The sequence below is a fragment of the Corella eumyota genome, chromosome 4, assembly GCF_963082875.1.
Source record: "Corella eumyota chromosome 4, kaCorEumy4.1, whole genome shotgun sequence".
Lineage (NCBI taxonomy): Eukaryota > Metazoa > Chordata > Ascidiacea > Phlebobranchia > Corellidae > Corella > Corella eumyota.
The window spans coordinates 14015037-14034997 of NC_137493.1; the positions used below are offsets into that span (position 1 = coordinate 14015037).

Here is a 19961-nt window from a genome sequence, read left to right on the forward strand (position 1 = left end):
TTTTTACTGAACAGACCAATATAAATACTTACATTTAAAACTAGCCGTGTTTTTATGGGATCTGGCGTTTAAGACAGCAGACGAAGCGCTAAATTCCTCACACGCACTTTTCGCGTCACAGCAGAACTCCGTTTACTGCAAGTTTAAGCGGTCAAACCACAACAGTTTAAAGTTAACTAGTTTAAGCAGACTGGCACAATTCAACCGTAAATCCAAAAAGCATATCGCAATCTAGTGCAGTTTGTTATGGGTAAAAGAATAAAAACAAAATTTGCTCTGTTAAACTTGAACCCAAAACCTGTCACTTAAAATTCTAATAAAATTGGTGTTATTTTTTTTTCAGGAAGAATTTGGGTAAATAAAAAATTGTACTCCTTTATTTACTAAGTTAATTATTTAGTTAAAATCTTTTGAAGGCCTAAATTTCTTTATCTGCTAAATATCAAAACAACTCACATTATTTATTTTTAGCTTATATAAACAATTACTAAACAAAAAATGTATATTCTATAGCTAACAGCAGTGTTATTCTGTCTTATACTAATTTACACAAATTAACATTTTAAAAACAAGGGTAAAGGTATAACTCTAGTAGAGTAATTTTCTAACTTTACTTAAATCGGTCAGCACTATTTCTCTTCCAAATAAACCACTAGCAAACAGTGTAAGGCGTTAGTTTTACATTGGTATGCACGCTTTTGTAAAAAAAAGACGGAATTTACAAGAAATTAAAGCTGTCGATTAACTTCAAGGATAACGTGTTGGCGTTTAACGCACGCCGTTCAACTGGTTTGGTTAGTTAATGTTAGTATATAGTGCATATAGAGTAATGGTAATTGAATATACGCCGTTATTAAATAGCTAATAAAACAGGAAGTACAATTTTGAGTTACAACTACAAAAAAACTTTATTATTTTGGTCTCTATACATATATATTAAATTCTTATATGTCAAACATATTACCTGAATATTTGAATAAACTTTTTTGAGTTAGCTTCCATAATCTCCTAAATAACTTTTTTAACTTTTATTTACCTTTATTATTACTTTTTTCTACTGTCTTTTCATCGAGGCTACTTTTTGAAGAAAAATAGGTAGATTGGCTGGAAAGATGTTATATTATGCGAAGAAAAAATAAGAACAGAGTTTATGCCAAGAAAAGAAGGGGAAAATTTACATAAAACGACTGGTAGAATAGAAAGCCTGTTAATCGTTAGATCATCGCCTGGCTTTTTGCAGAAACGCACCAGGAAAAATACGTCATAGACATCGATCACGTTATCCAAATAAGCAACGCATACCAACGAACACCAAGTTAAAAAATCACAAAAAAAAAGAAAAAAATAGTTTAAAAAAAAGGGATTTTAGGTCAAAAAAGCATGTATTATTACAATACAACTTAGGGGCTATATTTGACTGTCATTAAAGACAATTATAACAGAACTATGATTAATACACTCAACCAAACATAGTTTTTTTAAATAACATGAAAAAGTATTGCCTATAACTTTTTAAATAACTACTTTATGTTTTTACTTAACGACACTTGGCATTAACGAAAAATAAGTTAAATTTTAGAAATAAATAATTAAAGCTGTTGTTACATGCATTAATATTATAAAAAAACGCATGCTATTGTGCTATTTCTTTAGAATTTTTGCCTGTTTTTTTTTGGCAAATTATTGTTTTTTTTTCGATAAAATTAAAAATATGCCATTGCCATAGCAAGCAAAGTACGCCCAAAATATCAACAAAATAATCGAATATTTTTAATGCAAGCATTTTCCAAAACTGAAACACAACCGTTTTTTCTTTTAAAGCAACTTTTCGGATGCTCTAAGCGACGTAAATGTAAACCTTGCGATCAGAATTGGATCTGGAAAGATATTCCCTTTCGATTAAACTCTCGATTCTGCGCTTGATAATAACAGGGCTCGGCAAAAAGCGATGTTTCAGTTGAGATGTCACCTGCAATAAAAAATTAATTAAAAATAATTAAAAAGGGACCAACAGCAAAAATCGTCCTCAAAAAAGGAAATAAATAAAATTTTTCTTCAAAAAAAAAAAATTGTCCTTCATAAAAATAAATAAATAAAATTGTCCTTCAAAAAATAAATAAATAAAACTGACTTTCAAAAAAATAATTAAACAAAATTGTCTTCTAAAAAAAATGAAATTGTCCTCCAAAAAAAAAAAAAATTTATTTAAGGGAAAAATTTTTTTTTAGCATCAATAAATATTTTTTAAGTTACCTCTGCTATAAGAAGATTGTGCTGCATCTCTTTCCTGCTCTTCATGATTCGGACGATAGCTGCTTCGATCTCGTGCCTTCTATCCTCCTGGACCTTAGTTCTCGTCTCTTTGCGTTCTGGTTCAGATTCTCCTTGTTTTTGGGCAACTAAATAAAAAATTGTTGAAAAAATGGGTTTAATTATTTACCCCCTGACCCTTGGGTCTTAATAATTTACCCCCTGACCCCTGGGTTTAATTAATAAAACTTTTTTACCTCTGGGTTTAATTATTTTACCCCCTGAACATTGGGTTAAAATATTTTACCTTCTAACTCTTTGGGTAAATAATTAAATTTGCTGACCTCTGGGTTTAATTATTGAACCCTTTTCACCCCTGGGTTTACAATTTATCCCCTAGCCCATGGCTTTAATTACTATAGTCCCCTGACCCCCTCAAAAATTTAACCGATTCTATAAATTTTTACAAAAATTACAATTCCATCTAAAAACATGAAACCAATTGTAAAATATATAAAAAAATTAATATTTAAGTTAAACCTGTTTGTATTTTAACTCTATGTAGTTTCGAAGTGAAGTTATCATTAACACAAAACAGATCGGTCTTCTCTATTTCTTTCCCCTTCGGTTCCTTCTGTAACACTCTTTGGTTTTGTTTTCCACAAGCAAGGGATTGTAACGCTCGTGTTAGTTCCTTAGCCGGTATTTCAGTTTCTTTTTGCATTTCCTAAAATAAAGTTTTAAAATAAAAAATTATCATCAAAAACATTTTAAAGGAGTGATTAGTTAACAATAGTGAAATTTAAAGAATATTGTTGTCCAACATTAGGTCCTGGGTTTGATCCCCACTGCTCTCATGCATAAGCGTCCTTGGGTATGGTGCTATAAACGGTATGAACACCTGCTGAGGCAATACCTAATCAGCAGCTTAATTGTCAGACAATTATAATCAATAATATCCCAAACTGCAAAGAGCAACTAGAGACTGGGTTGGGGTAACTGATGTTACTCTATGATTAGATTGTGAAATCGACCTTAGCACATTGAGGATCAATAAAAACAAAAAATTGCTAAAACAGTTTTTTTTAATAATAAACTTAACAAATATAGGTAACCAAGGCAAAAATGAAGAATACAAAAAATCAATGCTTTGTTAAAAAAACAGATTTTGTTCAAAAAAAGCCAAAAATATCTCAAAATATGAAATACCTCGAAAACCCATTTGTCTCGGTTATTAAAAAGCATCAACACAACCATTTGAAAAGTTGAGACTTGCAGAATGTGTCTTCGTATGTTAGGTTTCGAACCTTCTGAAGCTTCGCCATCATTACCAGTTGATGTTGCTTTGGAAGCAGCATAAAACGTGGCATTTAAATCAGCAACACCTCGATTGTGTTGTAAAGTTAGTTGTCGACCACTATGTTTGTCCAAGTAAAATCTGTAAAAATTAATATAAAAATTATTTAAAATATGATGTTAAAATTTGGTAAAATATTATACATTAATAAAGTTAAATAGCATTTAAATGCAATATGGTATGAATGTTATTAGTTACTTATGGTTAAAAAAGGACAAAAACAGAAATGGGCTGAAAAAACATATACAAAACTCAAAAAACTTTTTTTTTTAATACACTTACTTTTTAAGAAAGTTATATGCATTTCTTAAAAAAATATAAACATTTTTTAGGAAATTTACTTTTTAAAGACGTCAAAAGCATGCCTCGGAGAAGGAGGAAGATTACAAGTAGGAGTGGATGCAGGAGTCGGCCAACATCCGGTTGTAAGAACTTGAACTGTGAGATCAACTCCTTGTAAAGATGTCTAAAAAAAGTTTGTTTTAAAAAATTAATTTTAAAACCCAATTTTAGCCTATTACCATAAAGTTAAGACAAATACGTAATTAGAAAGTAAATAACTGAGTTTTTACCGCGTTAGAGTTGATATATTTCTTAAATTCTTCGTTGGTTGTTGAAGACACTTGAACATCTCTAAACATTCCTTCTAATTTCTTTGTAAAATCACAACCACACTCATTCTAAGTTAAAAAACAAAATTTATGTTAACATTTATAAAACATTAAGTAAAATATATAAATTTTCCTTAATTTAAATCAATAACAAGGCCATTGGTTAAAACTTAGATACCATATTGTAAAATTATTTTTTGCTTGCTTCAAATTATAAAATTAAAAAACTATATTTTGTTGTATTGTCTTGTAAGCTCCATTTAAAATAGTGCAATATGGTCGCTCCTGCAACTGGCAGCGTGGTGTAGTAGTATAAACACTTGCTACACCACATATGAGGTCGTGGGTTCAATCCCCACTGATCTCATGCTGTAACGCCCTTGAGTAAGGCGCTATAAACGGTACGAACTCCTGCTGAGCCAGAGCTTAATCAGCAGCATAATTATTGTGGGCAATTATAATCTCTAATATTCCAAACTGCCAAAGGCAACTCGTGAACTGATGTTACTCTATGTTTAAGTCGTGCATTCGACTTTCCCACATCGAGAATAAAGATATATACAAAAAATAAAAAAAAACTAACATATACCAGTAAGAATTAACCTGCGCACCATAAACGGTCTTATTTATTTTAAAAGCCTTTAAAATTGACAGACATGTATATATCTATATAACCTTCAATACATGTGGATTTAAATTAAAACTAAAAAATGCATTTTAATTCGCATTATTTCGTAGAAAAAACTCTAGATAATATTTGGTTTAAATTTTCATTTTTTTACCTTTAGTTTTGTTATCATATTCTTCTCTGAATCGTCAGATATACTTTTGTTCATGAGTAGTCTTCTACCTAGATGTTGTTTGTAATATCTCTCAAAAACATCCTTTTCTTGCAAGAAACGAAATAGGGCCATGGTTTTGTCAAGCACTACTTCTACTTCTTGTTCTGTCAGCTAAAGAGAAAAAAAACTTAATGAAACAAAATTTTTTTCATATATTACCGGCAGCATGGAGTAGTAGTAAAAACACTTGGCACACCACTATGAGGTCGTGAGTTCAATTACCACTGCTCTCATACTGTAGCGCCCTTAAGTAAGGCGCTATAAACGATATGAACTCCCGCTAAGCCAGCACTTAATCAGCAGCATAATTATTGGGAAATTATAATCTATAATATCCCAAACTGCAAAAGGCAACTCGAGAATATGTTGGGGTAACTAATGTTACTCTATGATTAAGTTGTAAAGTCGACCTTTCCACATCGAGGATAAAGATATACAAAAAATATATATAAATATTTATATCCTTGGAAGGACAACTCCATAGCCTACACAGTCTTGAGTTGATAAAGATACTATGGCATGGCAGCGGCAAGGATTAAACCCAGGACCTTTATGTATACAAACAAAAATAATAATTAAAATTTATTTATGTCTTACCATCTTAATTCCTTTCTTTAATTTGTCGTCAATAAACAATGAAAGATATTCAGGTGATTTGGGGTTCAAATTAACAAACCATTCAAAGTCGGAACAAATCATTTTCTTGAACAGGGAATCCGATTTGAAAGATTTTAAATGGAAGCCGTCCATTCTGTCTTTCAAATCTAGGAGACTCTGCAAAAATTGAAAAAAAAAATAGTTTATTAATTTTTTTAATTTTAAATCAATTTTTTAATAATTTTTTTGAGTTTTTTAATACTATAAGATAATAAATAAAGACTTTAAAGTAACATGTGTCGTTTAAGATAAATAAAACCTATTTTATTTAAAGTTTATTTTGTAAAATTTTGAATGTCAAAAATGTTAGATTAATTAACAACTATATCTAATTACATAACAATATCAATAAAAGTTCTTTCTATAAACCTATATCACAAATATGATATTGAAACTGATATCATGATTAAATCAATTTTAAAAGGATTAAAGTATTAAAATATACTGAATCTGTACTAACATTAAAATAAAACAGAGCGATTACTTTTCGTGGTCTGCAAATATTCTCCATAAACACAAATTTAAAGCCGTGTTAAGGTGATAATATTACAAATACCCACAGCTTAAAATCTGTTATACCTTATTATACCATTTAAACACAATTATTAAAGTATATATTTAATATCTGGTTACTATATTAGGTAATTTTAGGCAAAAAATTGACAAAATCCTAACTAGTATAGTTTTTTATTAAAAGAATTACAGTATTACTTTGCCTGTGATAATGGATTACTGTCAAATGATAAAATCCTATTTAAATGAAAACTGTATGACTGAAAATGTCATTTTATCAGCATTAAGACACTTTTATTAGGCCACATTTACATTTTCTCTATTATCAATATAAAATGGCCTTTAATTTCTTGAAAATGTTGGCTTAAATTTTAAACAGTCGACGTTTTTTTAATAATGTTTTGGAATATGTCCATATAGCAATGGGTCTTTAAATAAAATTGGCAAAAACCACATTTTATTTATTTTTTCTACCTGAACGTAGTCAACTGCTGACTTTTGACCCCCGTCTTCCACCAAACTTTTTCCTTGTTCTCTCAAATATTTGCTCACACAATCCCTTAAGGTTTCTAAACCTTGTGGCACCCTCCCAAACAACTTGTACATACATAAAAGATCTAAAAATATCAAAAAAAAATTTTTAATAGCCTATGTCATTTTTTTTTTTTAAATATCAAAAAGGTCTAAAAATATCAAAAAGGGGTTATAATTTTTATAAGGGTTGTAAGGGGTTATAATATAATTTTTATAGGGGTTATAAGGGGTTATAATTTTTATAGGGGTTATAAGGGGTTATAATTTTTTTAAAGATCTAAAAATATCAAAAAGGGGTTATAATTTTTTTTTTGTGTTTTTAGGTAAAAATCCTATATAACAAACATTAAATGATTCATGTGACCCAGTCTTAAGTTAAGTAGGTTTTAAACTAATAGCAACGCTTATTTATAAACATGCAAAGTTTTTTTAGTTTTTTAAAAAATAATGTTTTGATTTGCATAACTAAAAGTTGCTTTAAATAAAAAAAAAAAAAAAAAATAATGTTTATAAACATTTATTCATCATTTTTATAAACAAATTTATAAGTATAAATATTCACAATTTATATATTTTAAACAATTGTAATAACAATCCTACTACATTCAGCCTACAAATTTATTTTTTTGTAGCAAATTTTTAATGGTTAAACTTACCATCTTTCTTGTCATGTTTTAGCATGTGAACTGCGCCAGAATTTTCCATATCCACAATAATTTTCATGTGTTTTTCGATTAATTGTTTCTCCAATACTAGAGAAAAATAAATATATTATAATTTTTAAACATTTAACAAATGATTAGGCACATCAATATGTGATGAAGCTTAGGTGACGATATATATATGTCTAATTTACAAAGCTTCAAAAAAAATCCCATTTGTGGTGTGAGGGTCAATTATAACTCGCAAGTATTAGCTCAGCCATATTATAACAAATAAAATGCAGACTGTAGGGCAAGCAATTGACATGTGACATACAAGTTAACAATTAAACTAGATGTGAATATAACAAAAAGTTCTTAACTTATTGGAAAAACATTTTAAATTTTTCAGCCATTTTATTACCGCTGATAATTTCGTTTTCAGTTGAAGGGTCGAGATAATGTCTTGCTCTCTCCGCTTCTTCATCGATCCTTGCTTCCACCTTCTTGATGTAAACACTTGCACTATTCTGTACTAAGAATTTTTGACTCTCCATCTAATTAAAAAATAAATATATAAAATTCTAAAATAAACGAAACTTTAAAATTAAAGTAATTTTAAATTGAGAAAGCAGAGCAGGCTTTGTATTTTTGGGATTACTAAAACATAACCAAAGCATTTTTTCAAGTAGAAATTTGAGTGGAAACTATATATCAGATATGCTATTTTATCGATAATAAGACATTTTTTGAACACCCTTCTACCTTAACACCTTCTTATCAAACAGTTCCTAAATTTCAAAAAAAATTGACATAAATTAGGAAAAAATAATTTTTTAAAAATTGTCCAGATTGTCTTAATAAAGTTTTTTTTTTTATAATATGGACAAACACAACATGCATCTAACCCTTAGATATCAATCACATTTATTAAATTGATGTTAGCCTATGTTCTTACTTTGTAGAAGTTAGAAGAATGTTGTAAAAAAGCTTTTTCAAATTCCTCCTCATAAACATCCCTTCCATTTAAACTAACCGTCATCAACATCATGCAAGCATTTCTTACTGCACCTCTGTATTTAAAAGTTAGTTAAAATATAATATTACAATAGTATACTGACCATCCTTATAACTATCCAATTTAATTGTCATAATATGGTTGCAATTCTCAGCTTACATTTGCACGCAATATTTAGGGCTATGAATTGGGCATACTTATTGTCAACTAATTTCCATTACGTATAGATAATTTTTTTTTTGTATATATCTTTATCCTCGATGTGGGAAAGTCGAATGCGCGACTTAAACATAGAGTAACATCAGTTACCCCGACCCAGTCTCAAGTTGCCTGTGGCAGTTTGGGATATTATAGATTATAATTGCCCGATAATTATGCTGCTGATTAAGTGCTGGCTCAGCAGAAGTTCATACCGTTTATAGCGCCTTACTCAAGGGCGCTACAGCATGAGATCACTGGGGATTGAACCCACAACCTCATGTGTGGTGTAACAAGTGTTCTTACCACTACACCAAGCTGCCGGTGTACACCAAGCTGCCGGTGTTTTTTTGCTAGAACTGGTTTTTGCATTTTTATTTTAAAAATTTTGCATTTTTATTTTAAAAACTTGTATTTTAATGCTTAATAGATAAAATTTAAAGTATTTATACCAAACAGTAGTAATGTACATGTTATATTAATTGGATAATTATAAACTTGTGCGGAAAAGAATAGGAAAAAACATAAAATTTAAGAAAAAAATTTTAAACAACAAAGAAGATATAGTCTATAACACATTTAATATTTGAAGACATAATTTATAATGATATCTCAAAAACACAAAAATAAAAAAAAGTTTTGTAATTAAAAAATCAGCATTACCTGTCTACCACTTCACCTCTACGTTCCCTTGCCACCAATTCAAGTAAAATTTCCCTCAAATTTTCACGAATCGAATCTTGTCGAATAACTTGATCACGAAATATTTTTAAACCAAGATTGTAAACGCTGTCCACGTTGTTTTGAGATACATAAACACGATCCTAAAATAAAGGAACAGAATTATAAATAACAAGCACTAATTATTCGCAGTTTATATTCCCCAACGCACCACAAACAAAGTTTTATTAATTTTAAGGCTTCTAATAAGATATACATATCATATTTATTATAAAATTGTTACATTGGCCTATAATGAATATAGATAAGTATAATAAGAAAAAAAATCTTTAAATTAGACAAAAAATAGCAAAATAGAACATATACAAAAAGTTATGACAGCACAACATTTGAAACTAAAAATGTTTAATATAAAATGAACCTATAGGCCATTACATTTAAAAAAATTTTATATTTTAGAGTACTTTTTTTTATATTTTAGGGTACATCATACACTTAAATAATTAATTCATAAAGTGTAATTTTTCTACAAAAAGTAGAAGTTCGTTAGGCTAATAAAATATCACAAGAAGGGTTAGTAATTGACACCTATAAAGCTGAAATGATTTCACTAATAATTAACCTCATTATAAACTAGACATTTGTTTGCAATGTGCCAAACATTTGTTTGCAATGTGCCAAATACAATACCTAATTGATTAGGGTAAATTAACAAGTTTAGTTGAAATATTGCATGTATAAACCTACCATGTACATTAATATGTCTCGTATCATCACCATGCATGTTTGATGATCGTCCCATGCCGCATTTAGGGTTTGCAAGAAATTGTTGTTTAGGGAATCTAAGACGTCGGAACGTACCTGTTTTAAAAAATAAAATATAAGCACCGATATTACCTATAGAATGTTTTAACAATAGAATTAATGTTAGGCCCTTTTTTCTGATTTTTTATTGTCGATTGCCCACCCTATGGTTGGCATTTTAATTGTCGTCAAATGGTTGCAACTCTCAACTTATAATTGCCCGCAATAGTTTACCTTCACACCACAAACGGTAGTTTTATTATTTATTTGTAGACATACGAATAAGACATGTATATATATGTGAATCACTATTGTCTACTAGCTTCATTTTATATAAAAATATGCCTCCCAAACTAAATTTAAACCTATAGACCTACCTTAGTGGCTAAATGCTCAGTGACTACTTCTTGTAAGCCTGTGTATAACTTTTCCCCAAATTTATGCAAGACCATTGTGTATGCATTTCTATACAGCTCCTCGAAGCTCAGTCCACCATTGTTTTTCTTCTGAATTTCCTGAATTGCTTTTTTGAGAAGGTCCCATATATTCGAAACATATTTCTCGTCCATTGTCATCTAAAACGAGAAGATTTTAATAACTAAAACACCCAAAAAATTGTGTTTTTGTAATGCATTAGCTGCAATCTCAATTTACACATATGTCTACTAATTAGAGGCATTACAAAACACTGTAGTACTACAATAGTACATAGCTATAAATAAATTATTCATTTGTCAGTGAAAGAGTTAGGGTGGCTACCAAAAATGGACTATTACTGATGTTTTAAACAAATTAGTAAGCTCCATTTTGGGAATTGACCGAATTTAAAATCAATAAATATCACTTCAGCTAGTTTTTAGTCATTCAGGAGTAACGATAGATTAATTTAATTTTAAGAACACTTATAAAAACCCATAGTTCACAAATAAGTTTAATTAATTTTTTGAATATTTGGTTACCAACCTGGTAAAACTGCAAAAGTTTTAAAGACCCATCCATCCCTAAGTTTTAGGCTTTACAGCAATATATAAAAAAATTTGACTGTTTTTCTACATTTTAATTTTGAATACCAAATTAAAACAAAATCCTATGTTAATTTCAAAAAAATATCACAGAGCATTGTGGCAAAAAAGTTGAACTTAAAAACAGTATATAATTAACAGTAAATAATGAACTATGACATCACAACCACATAATGCAACTATAGAAACTAACTGTTTAACTAGTACTCCATGCACCAAGGCCTAAATCCATTAAAATTGAAGGATTGACTCAGAAAATATGCCAAAAAAATCGACAATTAACAAAAAATTAAAATTTTTTAAATATCGCTCAAAAGAACACAATTTTTTAAACTATTTGCCAAAAAACTATTTATGTCAAAGTTATTTTTTTAGGCCTACATATTTATTTTACTTGTTAAAAAACTTACCGGAAAAGCCCGAATCCTCATTTTGTTATCCTTCTTAATTGATCTCGACATTTTATTCCTTGTTATGTAATTTAGTATTTAAAAATTTAATTCGGTAAAATTTTTAATCATTTTATTCAAAGTAAAACATTAAATAACAGTTACAAGCCTAAAAAAGATTTATATTTGATTAGATAATACTTTTTTTTTAATAAAAATTGAATATAAAACATACTTTTTTTAGATTATAAATGATATAACTTTAAATATTAACCAAAACCATTATTTTCTGCTGTAGGAACTGGTTTTCTAAATTAATTAACCACAAACAGATAATTTTTAAAATATTTTTTAACATATATAATATGTTACTTTAATATTGTATGTTGTTAAGTCAGAAATACACCATAAACTAAAGTTTTTATACATATATTATATTTCATTAAATTGGGCACAATATTAAAATGTCGCAAAAATTAATTTACTGAAATTGATTTTTAACAAAGTTACTTTTACTTAGTTTAATCGTAAAATCATTCAAAATTTGGGTATTTAATATTAACCCTGTAAGACCGGAATTGGTATAGCCCGATTAATTAAACAATATTTTGTCCATACCCTACTTTTTACTCTAACTATATTTTTCAAAATATAAAGAATATAACTAATCTAAAAACATTTCAAAACTAATTAAGCAATATTGATTTCTTTTAATACATTGCATTTGCATGTAATAAAGATTTAATTTAGTTTATTTCTTATTTAGTATTAATAAATTATTGTAGGGGTATTATCTAATTTGTGTTGGATTTTTAATGTTTTAATAAAACTTAAATTTTAATGTTTTTATTCGTTTTTATCTGACTATATTTATTTATCAATCCAGATTTACTTTTAATATACTTAAAAATATTTGATTTAACTTTTCTAATTTGTAACAGATTTATTTTTTTAAAGTTGTTAGTCTGTCAGTAAAGTTTTCGGGTGGCAAAAATCTATTTATAAGTCGTTAGTCATTTATGTCATGTCATTGTCTAATTGAATGTCATTAATTTTAATTAAAAATACATTTTTTCTGTACAACAAACTAACATTAGGTCTTTAGCTTGCTTAATTCTTAATTTTTATTCTAAAATATCAAAACAGCAAAGTTTAGCTTACATTTTTATAATTATTTTCGGAACAATTAAGAAAACAAAAACTTATTTCGACATAAATACAGAACGTGACCGTGGCAGTTTTGTGCCACAAAAAAAATTTTGTATTTAAGTTTTTATTTAAAATTGTTAAACGATTTTACATAAGTTACATATAAAACTTTAATTATTTAAATTTATAAACAAAAACCTTACAAAAAATAACTATACTTTGTACATTGTTTAGCTTTTTTACTTTAATAAATGTTGTTTTTATTTACTTCAAATTCGTATGTTTTAATTGTTTTTAAAAAAATCTAATTATTTAAATAATTTTACAAAGTCTAATTAATCATCTAATAAATTTAGTTTTAATCTATACAACGAAGTCTTAAATTAAAAAAAGGATTGTCAGAAACTTTTTCTAGATTAGCGTCATCTAGCGTGGATGTTTTTAGTTGCTAGGTGATCCATCTACACATAATACAAATTCTAAAGTTTTAGGGCTTCTATTTTTTTTAAAACAAGTATTAAAAAGCTACATTTAAAACATATAAAATGACTAGAAACTTGTAACAATAATTATTAACACCTAATACATTAAAATTATAGATTAAATGTTCGCTAAACATTTTTTAGCGCTTGCTTATAGACAAAACGGAATTTGAGACAGTAAAAACTGTTTTTAATATTATATTTCTAAAAATGGTGCGCTTAACTACTGAGTATATTGCACGATGCAATGGTCATACTAAAAGGAAACGAGATGAACCAACTAATCACTATCTGAAGCGAATTACACATCTTTACATGGCAGAAAGAAATATTGAAGCAATTGTAAGTAAATTACAGAATCACTAGGCTGCTAGGCCATTAGGTTGTTTTTGAATTATAAAAAAATTTCCAAATTGGACCTAAATTTTATTATTTCTTGTTTGTTTATTTTAACAATAGTATTATTATTTATAACTTGAGGTATTCACAAAGTCCCCAAATATTTTATTTATAAACAAAATTATAAAATGATTTTTTTTAATAATTTACAATACATTTTAATTTTTGTTTTTACAGGATAATCTCTCACTCTGTAGAAATCTAACAGTGTTATATTTGTACGACAACAAATTAAATAAAACTATGAACCTAGGAACAGCACCAAACCTAACTCATCTTTATCTACAAAATAATAACATCAGTAAAATAGAAGGCCTTAAATATCTGCAAAGATTAACTAAACTGTAAGTATTGAAATTTTTTTCTAAAACTCCCTTAACAAAAAACATAAAAACAAATAAAATCCCACTATTCATAAATATTATATATTTAAAGTTGGTTTGTTTTATATTTTAATAATATGTTTTAAACACCACAGGAGGTTGTGGTTTAATCCCCACTGCTCTCATGCTGTAGCGCCCTTAGGTAAGGCGATATTAACATATAAACAGTACGAAGTCCTGCTAATCCATCACTTAATCAGCAGCATAATTATCGGGCCGTTATAATCTATATAACATCCCAAACTGCCGCAGGCAACTCAAGACTGGGTCGAAGTAACTAATGTTACTCTATGTTTAAGTTGTGCATTCCACCTTCCCACATTGAAGACAAAGAAATAAAAAAATAATTTTTATGTTATGTAAAGTATATATTTAAAATACTTATTTTATTACAAATTGTTTTAACATTTATTTAATACTTTTTAATGTTAAGATATTTGGGATACAACAGTCTGTCTGTTATCGAGGGACTTCAATCACTCGAACATTTAAAGGAACTTCATGTTGAATATCAAAGATTAGCACTCGGCGAAAAGTTATTGTTTGATCCTAGGACATTAATATCAATTGCAGTAAGTAAAAATGATTTTAAAGCATGGGTGGTCTTATGTCTTTAATGGAACAGTTGTTAAATGCATTGGATGTTACAAACCAGGTCTTGGGTTTGATTTCTACTGCTTTCATGCCAAAAACTTATTTACAAATTATTAATTAGACAAAGGCCTGGTAGATAATATTCAATAACAAGTGGCAGGTGTAGTTTAGGCTGTTAATTTATGCAATTTATTTAAATGTTTAAGATTTATTTTATTTTTTATACAGAGTTCATTATCTGTTTTAAACATATCTGGAAATCATATTGATTCGTTAAACGATATCTTGCCCTTAAAAAATCTTACACAATTATTGGTAAGTGTTTGGGTTTTACTACCTAAGAAAATACATGCAATGGTGTCACCAAATATTATACTTAACTTAATAAGAAGTTACATTTACCAAAGGAAAAATGAAAAATCTAAAGTTAATTTTAACAATTTTAGTATTATAACTTTAATTTTTGTTAATTGTAGACTTTTGACAATGAAATAAATGACTTTGAAAGCCTGAGAATTGCTCTTTCAAGTTGGAGATTTATCACAAGATTAGATGTAACTGGAAATCCAGTTTGTCATAAAGCAAAATACAGAGACAAGATCATAGTCATGTCTCATTCATTAGGTAAGCTTAGTTAAATTGAGTGTGTATTTCTTATATTAAAAAAGCATAGTGCTCACTAGTGGTATGGCAGTGGTTACTATGTTACACAATTGATTTATTGACCTAATGTCATAGGTTCTAATTCCACTGTCTACAAATATTAAGGTCCAACTTTGTTTAGTAGGACAAAATAAAAATTTAAATCGAACCCTTTTTCTTTATTAAAATTATGTTTATAAAATTAAATTAATTAGTTTTTTATTTGATCTAATTTTTATGACAGAAATGCTTGATGGAAAGGAGATAAGTCGACTTGAGCGTCAGTTTCTAGTAAGTTGGAAAGCGTCGAGGGAGGCAAGAAGAAGACAAAGAATGGATTCGCAGAAGAACGGATACAACGACGAAATGGGTAAATCAAAATTAATTTTCACATCTTAAACAAAGTTCTAAATATCGAAGTATTCTTAAATATTATACAGCTAAATTATTAGGCAAAATTGAAACCCTTGATCTTAGGATTTACACAGATATAATTTTTAAAGCGTTTTCACTCATAATAATTATCTTGTTAATTTATATGTATGTCATTGCAACTTTCAAACTATAAACTTATTAATTTTTGGAAATTCTGCGTATTTGAATTTGGAGATTTTGCGATATTTTTAGACTTACCTCCGTTACATCAACGCCACATTGTGCCAACTCCTCCACCTCATTACATGATGGGAGGACTTCCAGGAGGCAGAAAGCGATTTGAAGCCATCCTAGCCAAGTCCAGGAGCTTGCCAAACAGTGCCATGGCCCCGATCAAACTAGGGATGGGTAGTAGGTCAAGAAGAGCCCCTTATACTACCCCTGCTCCCCCAGTTAACTCTACTTTAATGGAACATGAGTCAGAAATGCTTTCTCAGCATGAAATGTTGGGACCAAAAAGTGTTAGTGATTTAGCAGATAAGAGGTTAGTATTGTTGTTAAAAATGGTTAGAAATGTATACTTTTTCCATATCTTTATTCTTGATGCTGAAAACTTTACAGCCTTAACATGGAGTAAAATTTGTTACTACTTCCTAAAGTTGGGTTTATTTGAATTTTTTTACCTATAATTACTTGATAATTAATTTTTCGATTGTTTTTTGTGGTTGGCAAGAGTTTGCAACGTTTTAAGTGCTTTACTCAAGGGCACTAAAACTCAAAAATAGTGGGAATCAAACCTAGGACCTCATGTAGTAAGGCAAAGGGTTGACCTTTCCGCGACACTTACGTTGTTTTACGTTATTTACAGTGAAAGAATTGAACAAAGAAAAATTTCACAAGACTAATATTTGTTTTACATTAGGCTATTCAAAACAAAACCATTATCTTCTAAACTATTTGTTTTCACAGACGCTTAGAAAGGCAGATGACGCCTCATCCGAACACTCTACGAGCTAACAAATCCGCGCAACCAGTTAACGGAACTACACTAAAAGCACCAGTGACGTCACCAGTGCACACACCGAGGATAAACGGCCATAACACAGACCTAATGGGAAACGGGGATATCCACGACACAGAAAACGGAAAAGGGATGATCCCGTATAGAGGAGTTAGCAAGAGCAGCTTTGAACTGAACTCTAACGGGCACGTGAGCGCTCCACGTGGAAGCCATCCATCACTACGTGGCTCCCGTAAGATGGCGCCGTTCAAGCCGGCGTTTAACGGGGCCATTTTGTCGGACAGTATGATTGGAGGGAAGGGTAATGACGATATTTCGGGCGACGCAAACTCGGGCGAACTTAAGGATGGCGCATTGGCCATTGTTGCTAACGGACGTCAGCGAAACGGCGAAAAACTGGCCGATCTTACAAACGGCACAGATTGAATTTTTAATTTTGAAAAAAGCAAAGCTGCTTCTTTTTGCATTTTTATTATCTTTAATAAATACAAGGTCAGTTTCAAGCTGCTCTAGCATTAAACAAATGGGAATGTAAATTCGTGTAGCCTGTACTTACACTATTATCTTATTTATTGTAATTTTTTTACGCATTATAAATAAAACAAAAGGCTTTTATTGTAAAATAGGTTTTTAATAAAATTGAATAGTTTTACAAGTCAATTTACACGTGATATTTTTAAGGTTACAATTCATAAAAATTGGGAGAAAATGCATTAATAAAGAATTTTTAAAACCACTACAGTCTTACAACGCCAAAGATAGAATAAATGTAACAGGTATTTATTTAGAAATTCATCATCTTTCTTGCTATAAGTCAGATCACGGGGCTAAATTTAAATTGACTGCACTGAAATTCCCGCGTTGTTTGGAGAATTTCCAACGTTTTTCGAAATCACTTTTTGATACGTTGCCAACTCCTTATAGGCTATAACATATTGTTCGTAACTGAACGCTGAAAAAGTTTTAGTTTTCTTTAAGATTAACTGAATTTATATAAGTTTTGTTAGGTTTAAACAGGTTAAAAAACCATGGTTAATCCAATTTTAATCTCGACTAGCAGTTTAGGCTAATTTATATGCAGAAAACATAAGTTATTACACTTTAATATTCTACTGAGTAAAAAACACAATTCAACAGATGACAAGTCATGCCAAACCTAAAACGAGTCTTCGAAAACCCCACATTTTTTTCACTGGGAATTTTCAGGGACTCGTTGTCGATTTTGACCGAAAGAAAACCAGCCTTTTAATTCACAAACCATGTTTGAAGCATATAGATAGACTGGCTACCTTCCTTACATTGTAACCAGTCTTAATATAGAAAAAAAACACGATTCTTTAATGTCAGCGATGTAACGATGTTTACACGAGGCCTAAATCGCTTTCTAAGGTAAATAAAAAAACTAGTTTAGACTATGTTAATGTGTCTTGTGATTGACTACGGTTTCCCTATTTTTTACAATGTTTTGATATTTGTTAAGACTTTGAAAAGTAAATGCTTCGTCACTACAGTATCTATTTTTAAAAACATATTTTTATTTTTAAAGCAGTATTACAATGACTTTAATATTTAAACAGTAACTTACACCTAAAAAGGTATTTAAAATCTTTATTTTTAAGATAATAAATTAATTAATAAAACCATTTTTTAAACAGATTATACACCTACTTTCTTCTGTAAAAAATTAAGACGAAGTAGCTACAAATAATAATTTCCGCTAAAAAGGAATTTAAACTGAATTTTTTCGATCCACGACTCATGAAATGTTACGATTTGCGCAAACACGCTTTATTTGAGAAAGAGTCGGTTAATAAACATGATATATGTGACAAGATTCGACCACAATTTAATAAAAATAAGCCTTTCTTTAGAATGCTGGTCAACATTATATCAGGCTGTATAAATAGAAGGCTAGTTCTATTTTGTAACTATTTTACTTGGCAAGTTACTTTATAGCTTATTAACTTTTGCTTCAATTAAAAATGCCCTAAAAACAAAATTTTAATCCATTTTTCTGACTTTTTAACAACTGTTTTCGCTATATAACTATTGTAAATGGAGATTGTATTAATTTAATTTATATAATTATTGTGTTTTAAAAAAGACATAAACTTAACCAGTTAAAAACTTGTATATTTTTCATTCTTTTTTCACATTGAAATTAACACTAACAAACAAATTATAAACACAATCTGTAATAGTAACACAAAAATACAACAAAAAAAACGTTTTTTAAACTTCTTTTCGGCTTCAAATCATAAAAAATTCAATAAATTAATGTTATTTTGATTTTTACAGAATGAGGTAGTTGTCAATCGGTTTTAATTCATTTTCACTGATAGAATCTAATTAAAAATATAAAATATATTTAATAAAAAAATTGATTAAATTTAAAAAAAATTGAATTATTTTTTTACCTAATACCCATGTTTCTTGAACGAATTCTAAACCACGTGACCTGGTCATGTGGCCTACACGGATGGCTGCCCGCCCAGGACTGTTGATGACGCGTCCGCCGTTCGACGTCACCAGTTCTTTTAGCTCGACCTTACAAAAATATTTAATTTTTTTCAAATTTAGAATCAAATTTAAAAAAAAATATATTAAATTAATATTTACTGTCGATGGTGTTGTGTCTGGTGCAATATACACGTGACCTTCAACAGAAGAAAACAAATTCGATTTCCACGCGGTGGCGCTGTTTAGCCTACAGTGACGTTGTAGCCGGTTGTAGCGAGCCGCCGGAAAGTTCTCGAAGACTTCGAATTTTTCTTCGGGTAACCATTCGCCGGCTTCGTGCGATTGGATAACCTTTAAAAAATTAAAGATTTAGAACCTTTTTTATTTATCCTCGATGTGGGAGGGTCGACTTCACGACCTAAACATAGAGTAACATCGGTTACCTCCACCAGTCTCGAGTTGACTTTGACAGTTTGAGATATTATAGAATATAATTGCCCAATATTCAAGCTGCTGATTAAGTGCTGGCTCAGCAGAAGTTCATACCGTTTACAGCGTCATATTCACGGGCGCTACAGCATAAGAGAAGTGGGAATCGAACCCACGACCTCATTTAGTGAAGCCAAGTGTTCTGACCACCACACCACGCTGCCGGTTTACATCCAAAACTGACAAAGTTAACTCGAGACTGGGCCATGGCAATAAACAAATTAAAAAGTCACGCCGACGCTTAGGCAGTTTAGGGTATCCACATTAAGAATAAATCAAAATTTAAGAACTGAAAAATAAAATTTTACCCATTCTTTTGACAACAACCACAGGCCTCTAGTTATACCAAGAAGAACGTTGATAGTCCGTCTTTTCTCCCCACATATCACGTGACTCGTTCGTTCGTCTTTTACGCGCGAATGAACACGGAAGCGACCAAGTTTGAGAACC

The 19961-nt window shown here is 29.6% G+C and overlaps 3 protein-coding genes across 3 annotated transcripts in view; 1 reads left to right on the forward strand and 2 right to left on the reverse strand.

Moving 5' to 3' along the window:
* Positions 1-965: 965 nt before the first annotated feature.
* LOC145751300 (cullin-3-B-like) lies at positions 966-11679 on the reverse strand. Its single transcript, XM_082567412.1, has 16 exons — positions 11539-11679; positions 10484-10681; positions 10050-10163; positions 9285-9445; positions 8364-8478; positions 7830-7962; positions 7421-7516; positions 6705-6847; positions 5658-5834; positions 5001-5171; positions 4180-4287; positions 3949-4073; positions 3460-3688; positions 2791-2977; positions 2254-2399; positions 966-1969 (listed from the first exon to the last, which is right to left on the reverse strand). The coding sequence occupies exons 1-16, from the start codon at positions 11587-11589 to the stop codon at positions 1838-1840; spliced, it is 2286 nt and encodes a 761-aa protein (XP_082423538.1). The 5' UTR covers positions 11590-11679; the 3' UTR covers positions 966-1837.
* Positions 11680-13280: 1601 nt separating this feature from the next.
* Positions 13281-17152, forward strand: LOC145749555 (protein phosphatase 1 regulatory subunit 42-like). The gene is made up of 8 exons (XM_082565351.1): positions 13281-13490; positions 13725-13891; positions 14364-14502; positions 14753-14839; positions 15001-15148; positions 15411-15536; positions 15794-16085; positions 16511-17152. The coding sequence occupies exons 1-8, from the start codon at positions 13359-13361 to the stop codon at positions 16986-16988; spliced, it is 1569 nt and encodes a 522-aa protein (XP_082421477.1). The 5' UTR covers positions 13281-13358; the 3' UTR covers positions 16989-17152.
* A 1654-nt stretch (positions 17153-18806) lies between these two features.
* The window catches only part of LOC145749553 (uncharacterized), an 8338-nt gene continuing 7183 nt past the window's right edge, over positions 18807-19961 (reverse strand). The window contains exons 20-23 of the mRNA XM_082565349.1: positions 19820-19961; positions 19182-19373; positions 18980-19109; positions 18807-18907 (exon numbers count right to left, since the gene is read on the reverse strand). Coding sequence (XP_082421475.1) covers positions 18855-18907; positions 18980-19109; positions 19182-19373; positions 19820-19961 — 517 coding nt within the window. The 3' untranslated portion in view covers positions 18807-18854. The remainder of the gene's footprint in view (positions 18908-18979; positions 19110-19181; positions 19374-19819) is intronic.